At 39.6% G+C, this 12,470-nt stretch overlaps 1 protein-coding gene across 2 annotated transcripts in view; it reads right to left on the bottom strand.

The window, feature by feature from the left end:
• NUP205 (nucleoporin 205) overlaps nucleotides 1-10,746 on the bottom strand; it is a 45,634-nt gene extending 34,888 nt beyond the window's left edge. The window contains exons 1-8 of one of the 2 annotated variants that reach the window (XM_040061957.1): nucleotides 10,658-10,746; nucleotides 7,430-7,572; nucleotides 6,303-6,474; nucleotides 5,225-5,369; nucleotides 4,210-4,369; nucleotides 2,801-3,029; nucleotides 2,480-2,644; nucleotides 1,719-1,894 (exon numbers count right to left, since the gene is read on the bottom strand). In XM_040061957.1, the coding sequence (XP_039917891.1) occupies nucleotides 1,719-1,894; nucleotides 2,480-2,644; nucleotides 2,801-3,029; nucleotides 4,210-4,369; nucleotides 5,225-5,369; nucleotides 6,303-6,474; nucleotides 7,430-7,572; nucleotides 10,658-10,685 (1,218 nt within the window). In that variant the 5' untranslated portion in view covers nucleotides 10,686-10,746. Of the gene's footprint in view, nucleotides 1-1,718; nucleotides 1,895-2,479; nucleotides 2,645-2,800; nucleotides 3,030-4,209; nucleotides 4,370-5,224; nucleotides 5,370-6,302; nucleotides 6,475-7,429; nucleotides 7,573-10,296; nucleotides 10,423-10,657 lie in introns of those variants that run through there. The other variant, XM_040061958.2, reaches the window with a different exon arrangement.
• Between the last annotated feature and the right edge of the window lie 1,724 nt (nucleotides 10,747-12,470).

Genomic DNA, 12,470 nt, shown 5'->3' with positions numbered 1-12,470 from the left:
CTTGCAGCTACTCTATTACTTGAAAGTTCTGAACTGATGAAACTTTGGAGTTAATCTGTCTCAGCCAGGATCATTATCACATGTCAATAAATACCACAGGAAAACTGAAAGGAGAGCAAGAACAGCAGCAATTAAAAAAAAAAAAAAAAAAAAGTAGCCATTTAATCAGCATCCTCAACTACTTTGTGTTGAAAAAGCTCATTACTAAACAAAAAACAGCTGACATTTAATTTTAAATTCAAAAAGCTTTTGACATGAGACCCCAACAGAGGCTTATAGAAAGCAAGCAGACATGAGATTAAAAGCCTTGTTAAATATTAAGGAGACACTGAAGAGCAAGAAACAGGTAAACAACCAATTCAACACATTAAAAAAATACAACGTGTTGACAGTCAATAGAGACTAGCTCATGGTCTATAATATTTCAATGTGCAAAACTGAATGAGCAGCAAAATAATAGGGAAAAAATAGTTTTAAAATAATAATAATAAGAAAAAATTATTAAAAACTAGAAGTAACTGTGGAAAGGGTCAATGCAAACCAGCTAAATCAGTATACTAACTGAATAAGAAAAAAATGAATACTGATAAGTTAAATAATGAATTATTTGAGGTACCAAAGCCAATTATCAAGTTCTGAACGAATATAACGCAGGCAACCAAAAGATTTACCCAAATCATCATTGGCAAGCAGCATAAATGCTAAACCTGCAGGAGAATTAATTAAAATGCTGACTTAGCAATTTAAGTAAAACTGAACAAAGGTTATACAGATACACAAAGCAAAACAAAGATCCTGCAAAACAGACACTTCTTTTTACCTAAAATTTGAGATTCAGTAGAAATAGCTGAGGACATAAGCCAACCATTATGTATCAGCAGTTAAGACAAAAAGTTACTTTGTAGGGCTATACCCCAACTGCCTACCAAAAATTTCCTGTGAAACAACTAGAATAAAAATCAATGGTCTGATTTTATCTTATACACTATATTACAAAATTCTGCTTGTAATGAACATCTCTCTTCATCTTCAGGCATTAGCTACAAGCAACTGGAAATCTGAGCCAAAGCCAAAAAAAAACCCAAACAAAAAACCAACCAACCACAACAACAACAACAACAAACAAACATAAAAACCCCAACCAAACAAACAAACAAAAAACCTAACAAAGAAACCCAAAACAAACAAAAAAAACCCAACAACAACACCACAAAAAAAAAAACCCCACACCAACTTGAAATGGAATTATGGAATTTCAGGATTCATTTAAATTTTAATAATGTAAAACAAATACTACTTCCACCATAAAAGCTTAAAACACTGAAGTGTTTTAAAAACTACATTCTGTAGGATATGGGGTTATAATTGTCATATTTATTAAAGCTTATGTTCAACAGAAAGCCCTGTCTTCTTCTGTCAAGTTTGGGTTTTGTCTGGTTGTTATTAAAGGTATAAGAGGGGAGTAACTTCTACAATAAAGTGATTCCCTTTGAATGCACAAAGGGGTCCATGCCTTTGTTCCCCATTGCTACAACCTTCTACTTCAGTGTGGAAAACAAACCCCAAACATTACTGCTTCTGTAAAGCGAACAAGTTTTCTGAAGCACAGGACCTCAAGCTGAGCATCATGTCTGAATTTCTGTGCTAGCTCATCTAAATAACAGAAATATATAAGAGGTGCCCACATTTCTTCAATAAGTGCTATTCACACAACTTACTTTCATTGGCATGAGGGCAAGGAAGTCTGTGACAAGGTTATGGATTTTGCGAATGTAAAATTCCTCCTGGTAGAAATTTTCAGATGCCACAACAGATTCAGTCAGGAACAGGAAAACATAATCAGCAATCGCTAGCTCTGCCATTGCCTCATCTGCCTCAGTGAATTCTGCTAGAGCTGGGCAACAAAATTCACAAGAGAGGAAGAAGTAAGTAACCAAAAAACCTAAGGCAGTCAACCAAAAATCACAAACCAACCTTAATTAAGCATTAATTATAATGTTTGCATTTTCTTTATTAGATACTTCGGAGTAGACTCAATTTTGGTGTAGTAGAAAGATAGAAGGTTTAAGGTTCGGAGACAAAAAAAGAAAATTATGAATAGATTCATCATCCCAACATACTGAGGTCTAACATCTAGAGATGTAAAAAAACACAATCAAGAATCTATTCTGGATTTAAGCATTGAAATTATACTAAAGCTGAAAACAAAATCCTTGAATTTTCCAGTACATTAAAATCTCTTTCACTTCAAGAGGCACTATTACTGTCTAGTAAATAACTACTTCTACATCTGTGTACATTTCAGAGCAATTCAATTCACTACAACCAAACTCACACAGAAAAAGTTTAAGGAAGTGTCAATGGTAATTTTACCACAAAGGTAAATAACAACACTTAAGGAAGGTAATAGATCCTTTGACTTACACCACTGCAAGCTCTGAATACTGATGTGCAGCAACAGAACTTTAGGGTAATTTACCTGTCACATCAGAGAATTGGGATATTCCTCGCAATGTCAGTGCCCAGGCTAATCTAACAGTAGCTTGCAGGCCTGGTAATTTCCAGGGCTGAGACTCCTGAAGCCGAGTGTGGATCGTTGCTATGTACTGTCTTTCTGCTAGGAGAGGAAGCCGGTGCATCAAGTCTTCAACAACAAAAACACAAAACCAATACACAGTAAACAAATGGGAAAAAACACATGCAAAATCCTGCAAATTCGTTACTGATCAATAGCAAAATTGCTTAAGCAACAATATATCCATCTGTACAAGGTAACCTCTGGGAAAGCTGCCAGCATTACCTTCACGATCCTCCACCCCTTGTTCCAGAAAGCTGACATCAAAGCAGTAAAGAAGAGCCATGAGAAGAGACAAGTTCACACCATCCAACGAGCCATCGGCTTCCACTGTTACCTTCTCCAGGTAACTTATGAGGATTAGAGTGTCATCCTTATTCAGGGGTGACTGACAAGTCCAGACAAAGAGACTTTCAGCCAAGGACTGTCGGCATTCTTTAATGAGATCAGAAACCTTTACAAGACAAACAAACAAACAACAACAACAACAAAACAACCCGGTGAATACAGATATTCTGGTAACATCTTCAACTTGTCCTTCTCAGTCAGTCATGACGACTGGCTTAAACGAAAAATCACTCTAAAGACAGCAGCTACAGAAAATGTCGGGTTTATTTGCTAAACAACAAAAGGACACTTCTGCTTGTTAATTGCATTTATATTCCCATGTATTTCATGAGAGGCATAAGTAGATAGCTGGGGAAATGACTACACGCAAAACCAGCATCCCTGTCAAGGACAGGAGACTTCAATCTACACAGAATTTACATCGCTGTCAATGTATCACAAAGTAGTCACATTCCGTTTCTATAATTACACAACTGCACTGGCAGTTACCCCAGATACAGTCAGCCTTCCCCTTGCCCCAAAAAAAGAATCTTAAAGTGAAACTAAGGTAAATTAAGGTAATTTAAGATAAATGAGAAAGATATGCTTTCCCCAGTCTCTAGACTCATAGCAAAAGTGTAAGACTAGTTCTTTATTCAGTGGAAAATAAATTGACTTATTATTACACAGAATGGTTTTTAGGCAGATCACCCATTAGAACGGAGATCAAAAATTAAAATAATAATGTTTAAAACCTTCCTGCTAGAAAAATTATGCTGCAGTTAGTCACAGCGTCAATTAAGCTCAAGAATTACAACAATGACAATGTATTTTCAAGCAATTTTCACTTGACTATTAGGAATGCTTCCGTTCATATTAACACAATGGGATTGTTAAGAGAATTATTCACCTGACTCAACTTGGTTACAATCTAATTTAATAACCTCTGAATTAGTTCACTTTTCCTATGCCAATAGTGCAGATAATGGTAGTTCTGATAATTTAAAATATAGACTTCAGATTTTAAAAAAAGAAGAAATTTACATACAATATAAATATTAGGCTTAGATTTTTACCATTACAATTCTTCACCAAATATAAGGCATGCCCTAGCATCTGGGAGCAACAGCAAAACAGAAATGTGGGAAGCTATGTGAATTCCACACAGTACTGCACAAGCTGTGGAGCAGCACCTGTGATCTCTGACAGTAGCAGACTTTGTGCAAATGTAAAGGACTCTTTGCAGTCTAACTCTATCCTAATGTGTTCAGCAACACAGAAGAATATCTCTGCTTGGTGAATTTTACCTCTTTGCGATGTTTCTCACTGCCCAATCCTCGCTCTCTCTGGAGTTTATCAAATTCATTGTTCAAATCAATGTGAGACAGAAGTGTAAGGATCTTCTGAGTCAAACCCTGCTCCATTAGGTCATTTGTAAAGCGTGTTGTCATGGAAATTAACTCTTGACTATAACAGAAAGAATATAAATTAAATAATTAATCATAGTTTTCCAGACACAAACATGTCTAAAATAATGAATCCCACTAAATGTATTTGATGACAAAAAAATACAAATAAATTATATACAGGGAGCAGCTAAATGTGCATCGCTAATCAGTAAGTACTGCCCTCTCAAAACATTACGCTGAATGGATACAGAGTCTTTAGGCAGCTGAAAGTTCAAGAACATGGAATATGAGAATACAACAGGGATCAGCTAGTTAAGATCGCTGTTAAAAGGAGAAAGTATTATATACAAGATGCACATAACTCACAAGCTTTCAGGCTCTTCCTTACTCATAAAGGCAACTGTCCAGACACAGCACTCAGAATTTATATTTACACTAGAACACATTTTTTCATCTTTCTCTAGCCAGCTTGGAAGCAAGTAGTGTGCACCACTTCCTTTTCAAGGCAAAAAAATACTAGTATATCATGTTCACCAGTAGATAGCACATTCCTTTTAAGTAAAGGCAGGAGCACAGTTCCCTTTTACAGTACACAGAAAGTCAGAAAACAGCAGGGTTCTCAAATACTGAGCAATCACCATTAGTTAGAGCAACAATGACTGGGAGAATGTCTGAAGTAAAACACTGCCAAAAGGTGAAGTAGCGTGAAAGAACTGAAAGTAAAATAAATATCCCTATAATCCAACAAAAATATGTGCAAAAAATGATTATGCTTAAGAAACAAACATGAAGCAGCTGCATCAGGTTATGAGAAAAAAGCCAATTCAAGACTATACATACCTCCTTTAGTCTAATTAGTTCTAAAAGCACTCAAAACAAAGTGCTTTGACAAGCCCATTGCCCTGATACAGACCTGAGTTCCAATGTCCACGTCTTGCCTCGGCGTGACTGGATGAGGGCTCGCAGTGAATTGGCAATGCATCTTTTTCCATCCCAGTACAACAGAACCGCCACTAGACCTCTTGTAAGGCCAGGAAAATGAGGTTGCTGGTGTTCTCCTAGTGAATGAAAATGCACAGGAATAGCCAAAGAAAGCTGAACATACACACCTGATAACAGCTCTATATCTTTGTATTTCTAATTGAAACATAAATACTACATTCAAAGTAACTGTGATTATTCAGTAGCACTTTGATGTGTTTCAGACACTTAAAAGAAATCCCAGATATTCTGAGTGCTATTGGTAAAATTATTATTCAACTATTAAAACATACAAAAAGGTTTTAAGTGCTAGTCCATAAATATCCTAGTCCAAATGGTATTTTCCACTGATATGCACTCACCTTAATAACCAATTCCAGATGATCATTGAAATATCTTTTATTCAAAATTAATTTTTTATCTGAAATTACACTGAACATTCAAGCTCAAAATAGAAAGCGAGCCTGACTTGAAGATGGCTTTCCAACAGTGACAAATTTGCAATCTACTTCTTCAACAAATTTTTCACGTTGATGAACAATAGCTAGTAATAACAACTAACAATTTTAACTTAACGATTCTAAAATCAATCTTCTACACAAAGAATGTGTCACTCTCCAGAATACTTCTCTTAATTATCAGTTATTAGATTACAGAGTCACACAGCAATGTATAACTAATACATAATTTGAAGAATCAGTACCTATTACACTGTTTTATGGAAAAATTCTCAATCCTGTTTCAATTATGTTTAAATTCAGTGATACAGAAAGGACATCATAAAACCTCCTCAGAAAATTCCCTCCTTTGCAATAGTTGAGCATACAAACATTAGGGTTCAGAACACTGCTAGCATATGACATTACACTGAGAATCTCTTTTTAAGAACATTTCTGTGCTAGGAAGCTAAGGTCTTCACTCAATCACGCATTCACCTTAAAAGTATACTTAAATAAGAAGACCCTATTTAAGCTGTATTTCTCCAGATCTTAAATATTTTCCCTTCTCACCAGCTAGAAGGAGCTCAACAGCTGCCAACTCTCCAATATCAAAGAGGTCACTGAGGATAAAAGCTTCTCTGATGAGCTGCTCCGGCAAAAGCCTAGTTCCCTGCTGACCCTGGATAGCAACTCCTTCTGTGCTTGCTTTCTGAATTTTCTCATGCTGCTGAACATTTTTTGGCTGCAAGAGAAACAAGCATTGCAAGTTATTCAAAATGGCAAGATCAAATACTGAATAAAGCTTTCCACATTAATCCTTCCTCACAAATACAATTCTATCAGGTTCGGTTGTCATCATAAAACCAAAGGCAGTGCTTTTAAACAGAGATAGTAAAAGCATCTTAAAAATGCTTCATGTTTGGGCAGCAGTAGTCTCTTTGTGGGAATGTAAAAAAAATAATCTTATACAATCAGTGCTGACATTTACTTTACTCAAAATACTAGTGGTTGAAGGTAAACTTTGATACAATTCGCAACAGGAATTGGTATCAACTCAGCGAAAGACATCTGAGTTGTTGATCAGAACTGTTGTTACTCCCAACTATTCTCTACATCATTCCTCTTCCATTAAACTGAGATGCTAAAATATACTGATAAAACTCTATAGCTGACTGTTAAATTTTCCAACCTATCAATTTAAACAAGCCATCTACTACTGGAGAAATAACACCACTGAAAGAAGATATATTTCTAGTTACTACCTTATGATACACCAGCCAAGAAATGGGGAGGTTTTTCACTTTATGTGGCATTCCAAACAAGACACATTCTGTATTTTTTAAGTTCATGTGTTCACCAGTTTTGTGTGTTTGTTAATCTGACTGAAACATGAGCAAAACCAGCAGCTTTGTGCTTTATTTCAGACATACGAGAGTAACAAAAAAAGTTTATACATGACTGCAGGACTGATGGATCAATAGATAGTAAATATATGTATGCATTATTTTTTCCCCACTTAATAGTATTTGTATTCTTACAGCAAAACAAGACTGGTATAACACCTCTATGTCATGTACTGTAAAAATCTCACATGAAAAGAATGGTCAGGGTCTAAAATGGCATGTAAAACAACAATATAAGACAGAGTAAATCATCAACTCTCCAGCTCATTCCAGAAGAGAGCATTAGTCCAGTACCGGATTTCTGAAGAGAGAAATGAAGTCAGATTTGTGCTTCTTTAAAACTTGATCTAGCCGATGAACAGCTTCAGGTTGCCTTTTCCAAATGGCATTCATTACAGTCTGCCATATGTCCTTATATGGACCCCACAAGCTTGCAGCTAAAAGAGGAGATAAAACAATGTATTTGAAATAGAGAAAAGAAGAAAAAATATTGATATATTGTTTTCAATAAGTAAACTGGTTTTTAGTTTTCTGTTACTCTTGGCATATCAGTATACTCTTACACCTGTGAAGGAAAGCATATTTTCCTTTCCTAAGGCACCAAAAAAACCAAACCAAAACATAAAACAAACAAGAAACAAACAAAACCAAACAAAAACCAAACCAAACCAAACCAAAAACAACAAACAAACAAAAGCCACAAAAAACAAACACCCCAAAATGGTCTGATATAAAACTTAATTGCATTTAGGGAAGTAAAGAACCAAAACAGATGATGTACACACCTAAATTCTGGTGCTGAAAGTCTTTTGACAAGAATACTTACGATACAGGTACTAGGTTGGAAAAGACCTTTAAGGTCATCAAATTTAAGCATTAATCTGGCACTGCCAAGTCCTCCACGAAACCATGTCCCCAGATGCCACATGTATGTGTCCTTTAAATCCCTCCAGGACTGTGACTCTACCACTTCTACAGAACATTCCAGAAAAGGACTACCTTCACTATAAGCTAAACAACCCATCAAATCAAAAAATACAATACTCTTGCATTACAGCAGATGGCTAAGGAAAAATGGTTTCAACCATTTCCAAAGATTACTACTAGAGTGAGCAAGTTGGGAAAACCAAAAAGCAGCTTATGCAAAAGCAAACTATTTAAATCACCCTTATTGCTCCTATGTTGTCAGAGATGAACCAATGTGTACTGAGCTAGTCATCTAAAAGGGCTGTAAAATCCTGCTTCACTAATCAGAGAAAAACATCCTCTGTTGAGAGAGCACAAACTCCTTTGATTACTCAAATTAAAATCAACAACAATCAAAATGCAAATCTCCTAAGCTTCAAAGTACCTCTAGAAGGTCAGATCAAAGACTGCCATACTTAAATGGTGAAGTCTACACACTTAAATGGTGAAGCCATTCATGCTGAATAGCTCCAAGTGAATTTACAAATAACTGAGATAACACATTTAGCAGTGCCAGTACGGCTGTGTCTGGGCAACCTGTAAAAAAGGGACAAATTTGCCTTTTCTGAGCATCAGTGTTTTAACTTGTACAATGTTACTCCTGCCTAGAAATAGCTACTACTGAATGCATAATTTCACACTCAGCTGTAACTGGCTGTCCCATATAACTTCAGAGTTGAGAGATTTGTTTCCACTTAAAATTATCTTTCCACTCTTACTACACTACCAAGTCCAATAAACACCAGCAGCAAACCACAGTGCCTGCCAAAAGCTGTTCAGCTACCTCCCTGGCCCATGTATTTGCTCTTGTTCCTACCACATAATTGCTTTGCACCAGCCCAAACACATGTACTGCAGGGAATTAAAACAAATTAAGGATCTAACTTCTCTAACCAAAATCTAATCCAAAAAGGAGTTTATTTCCAGCAGGATCACATCTACAACCCAGTTTGCTCTGCAGCGGCACAAAGATGGATATTGCAGAGAACGCAGTAAGTACCTGGGACAGGAAGAGGTTGGACTCCAGCAACCATGCTTTTTCCCACTTAAGCTGTTTCATTACTGTTAGTTTTAGAAAAGCTGACCATCCCATCAGGGACGGCAAGGAAGGACAGACTGAGTTGCTTTTCTTGGCAACAGTAGCAGCTGACACTTACAAGCCTAAACATTTTGCCAAGAGACAGGCTCAACCATGGTATGTCTCTTCCCAAAAACAATATACTATAAACTAAGGCAAAATCTGCGCTAGTTCTAGTGCAACATCTCCTTTTATTTTTTTCTCATATTTCCTGTAGAAAACCCCTTCTTCCCCTAGGTTTTTTTTGGTTTGTTTTTTTTTTTAATTATAAGGCTGCAAGACTCTCTTGGAACGTAATTCATTTAATAGTCTTATGTGAACTACTCCAGTTTTCACTTCAACAAAGCAATAGGTTATTTTATGAAGAGTCTTTGCTTTATTACTGCTTTTCTGTGAAGCTACAGGGATGTAATCCATTCAGTGAGATCAAAAAACCTTCTCTGTAAAATTTGTTCCTTCCTTGCCACAGCAACGGAGGTTTCAATTCATTAGCTAAAATTAATAATGTCACGATTGATATGCAAAACCTTATTTACAGACCTTTTGGCCTGTATTCCAGTGATAAGTGTTTTTCACAGGGTGGTCATTCTCCTTCTATCAACCTAATGAAGCTCAACAAGAGTAAATGAAACATCTTGCACCCAACACAGAATCACTGCACAGGCTAGGGACCAAGGGAGCAGCTGGAGAGCAGCTTCACAAACAGCCAAGTGTCCTGGCAGACAGGAAGCTGAACACCAGTCAGCAGCACACGCTCATAGCAAAGGCTGCCTACAGGCTCCAGGCCGTATTAACAGCTGCAGCCTGTAGATGCAAGTGATTATTGAGGCATCTCAGTCCTTCACTCCCACACTGTGTATAGTTTCGGGCTCCTCAGAGCTAGACACTGAAATAGTGAGCCACAGAACAGGATGAATGAGAGGCTGGAAGAACTGATCTGGTTCAGTCTTACAAAAAGAAGGCCGAAGAGGGATAGGGGCTTTGTTTTTTCTAACTACTGAATGGCACTACACATAGAAAGCAAGGCAAAATTCTTCATATATTCCTCTTTTGTCTCTTACACAACATGGCATTAGGAAATGAGTGTAATACCGAAGTGAGACGTAAGCACGCGTACATCGAGTTACCGCGGTCCTCTCTAGACAAGGAGGCCTCGGCTGCCCGACGTGGCCGCCTAACGTGACTCCCCGCCAGGACGAGCCAGGCACGGCGGCAGCTCTGACCGCGGAGCTCCAACGCCCGGGTACCGCCGCACGGGAGGCCGCTCTCCCAGCGCCTGGCCGCACACCGCGTCCCGCAGCCCTTCCCCGCTGCCCGCCCGGGCCTCGCCGCCTCGCCACACCCGGCCTTCCCAGGGCGGCCGTCCCCGGCTCCGCGGGCGCGGAGAAGAGGCACAGGGCCGGGGGCAGCCGGGGAGTAGCAGGGCCGCGGGGAGAGGCGGAGGAAAAGCCGCAGCCCCGCGCTCAGATTGTTCTTACCCGAATTTACCGCCAACGGAGCCGCCATCTTGGCGAGAGGGAGGCGCGTCGCGGCGCCGGCGCCCGAGGAAGGCCCGGCCAGCCCCAGCCCGCCGGGCCGCGGGGCGGGGCCGGGCCGGGCCCCCTCGGCCCCCGCGCTCGCCCCGAGGGACAGCGCGGCTGGGGACAACCGCGGGGCGGCCGCTTCCGCGCCGGCAGCTCCGGCAGGGACAGCGGCTCCGGCGGCAGCGGGGCAGCCCCGCGCCCGGGCTGATGGGAGCTGTAGTTGCGGGTTCGTCGTTCATCGTGCCCGTCGCCTTCGTATTCCCTCGAGGCGGCTGCGGGAAAGGGAGAACTCCGGACTTCTGCGTTCCCGCCTTCGCTCCCCTGATGTAAATTACACATCGTTGCCGTGCCGTTTAGCTTTTCATTTCCTCTCCATGCCGCGTTCAAGTGAGTCTTTCCTTCCAAGCCTTGCTCTATGAGCTGTTTTGAGTGAATATGGCTCAATACCTGAATCCAGACGCTGCGCTAGGAGATGCATTTATTAAAATATTATAATTTATTTTTTAACTGAAAAAAAAAAGATCACCAGGATGACTCCAGCTTCTCTGGTTTTTGATTGAAGTCTTTAAAAAATAGAGACAATAAGTTTTGATTATGAACTAGGGGAGAAAGAAAAAAATAAACCAAAAAACACCCGCTCTGATAAGATTTATCCTGTAAAGAAAGCTGCATTTAAGCTCAAAGTATGTGCAAGAAAGAAAGAGGAAAAAAAAAAAGCCAAAAAACCTATGTTTATACACTTATATCTCTGGAGCTGAGGAACAATATCAGTATCTTAGAAGCAGTCTGTGTCTGAAGACAATCTACCATTCTCTGTCCCGATAGTAATCAACATCCTTACAGAAGTTCCCTCATGTATTACCTTTAGGTTAAAAGTTTCCACCAAAAGTACTAATTTTTAATTCCAGTAGTTTCCCCTCTTGAACTTTATTATACCAGTATTTCATGGTTGCAAAACTACGTCCAATGAGCTGTGGGAACCACGAGAAATTGGCAAAATAACTATCTTTGCTTCTGGAGATCTCCCCTATAATGGGATGGCAGAAGAGGTAAATAGAGAGAGAGCAGTGCTCCTGGGGTGATGTCGGAGTCCAGGGCATTCCTTTGGTTGCCCTGGAAGGTCAGAGACCTGGATAGAGGGGTCTGGGACCTGGACAGCGGGGTCTGGGACTCTGGCACAGAGCCCAGGAAGACACTGGCTTTGATCCCAGTCCATGGGAAAGGCTTCCTACATTGCAAGATGAATTACAGGCCACAAGAGTGTGAAAGACAGTAGTTTAGCTTATCACAGGGTGGAAAATTGTAGTTTTGGGTTTTTTAGTATGGAGGTGAATGGGAGCAAGATGGAGGATTTTGGGTGTTGTCTCTTGCATCTTCTTTCTTCTTCATTCATTCCATTTTCTGTAGTGACGGTGGCACAAAGTAATTTAAGGAGATTGGGTTCAGACCTGTTTAGTATAGGTAGTAGATATTGGCAAATAGGTATAAATAAAGAACATGTAACAATTAGTATAAGAGGCAGCGACAGCCCAGTGTGGGGGGAGTTGTCAGATGCCTGAGCAGCTGCACAGATCTTAGCTGGGCACAGAAAGAATTGTAAGATAAGAAACAATAAACAAAGCATGCAACCTTGAAAATCAGAGCCTGAGGACTCCGTCTCTTTCTTGCGTCCAACTCAGGGCTTTGCAGAAGGCAAAAGGACCCTAAAACCACCTGAATCTTGGGAAGCCAAACCCGAGAGGGTGAGAGTGAATTGGCAAGGCAGCTG

This window comes from Hirundo rustica, chromosome 4 (assembly GCF_015227805.2).
Source record: "Hirundo rustica isolate bHirRus1 chromosome 4, bHirRus1.pri.v3, whole genome shotgun sequence".
NCBI classification, from domain to species: domain Eukaryota; kingdom Metazoa; phylum Chordata; class Aves; order Passeriformes; family Hirundinidae; genus Hirundo; species Hirundo rustica.
The sequence above is the reverse complement of the archived record's forward strand: the minus strand, read 5'-3'. Positions and strand labels throughout refer to the sequence as shown.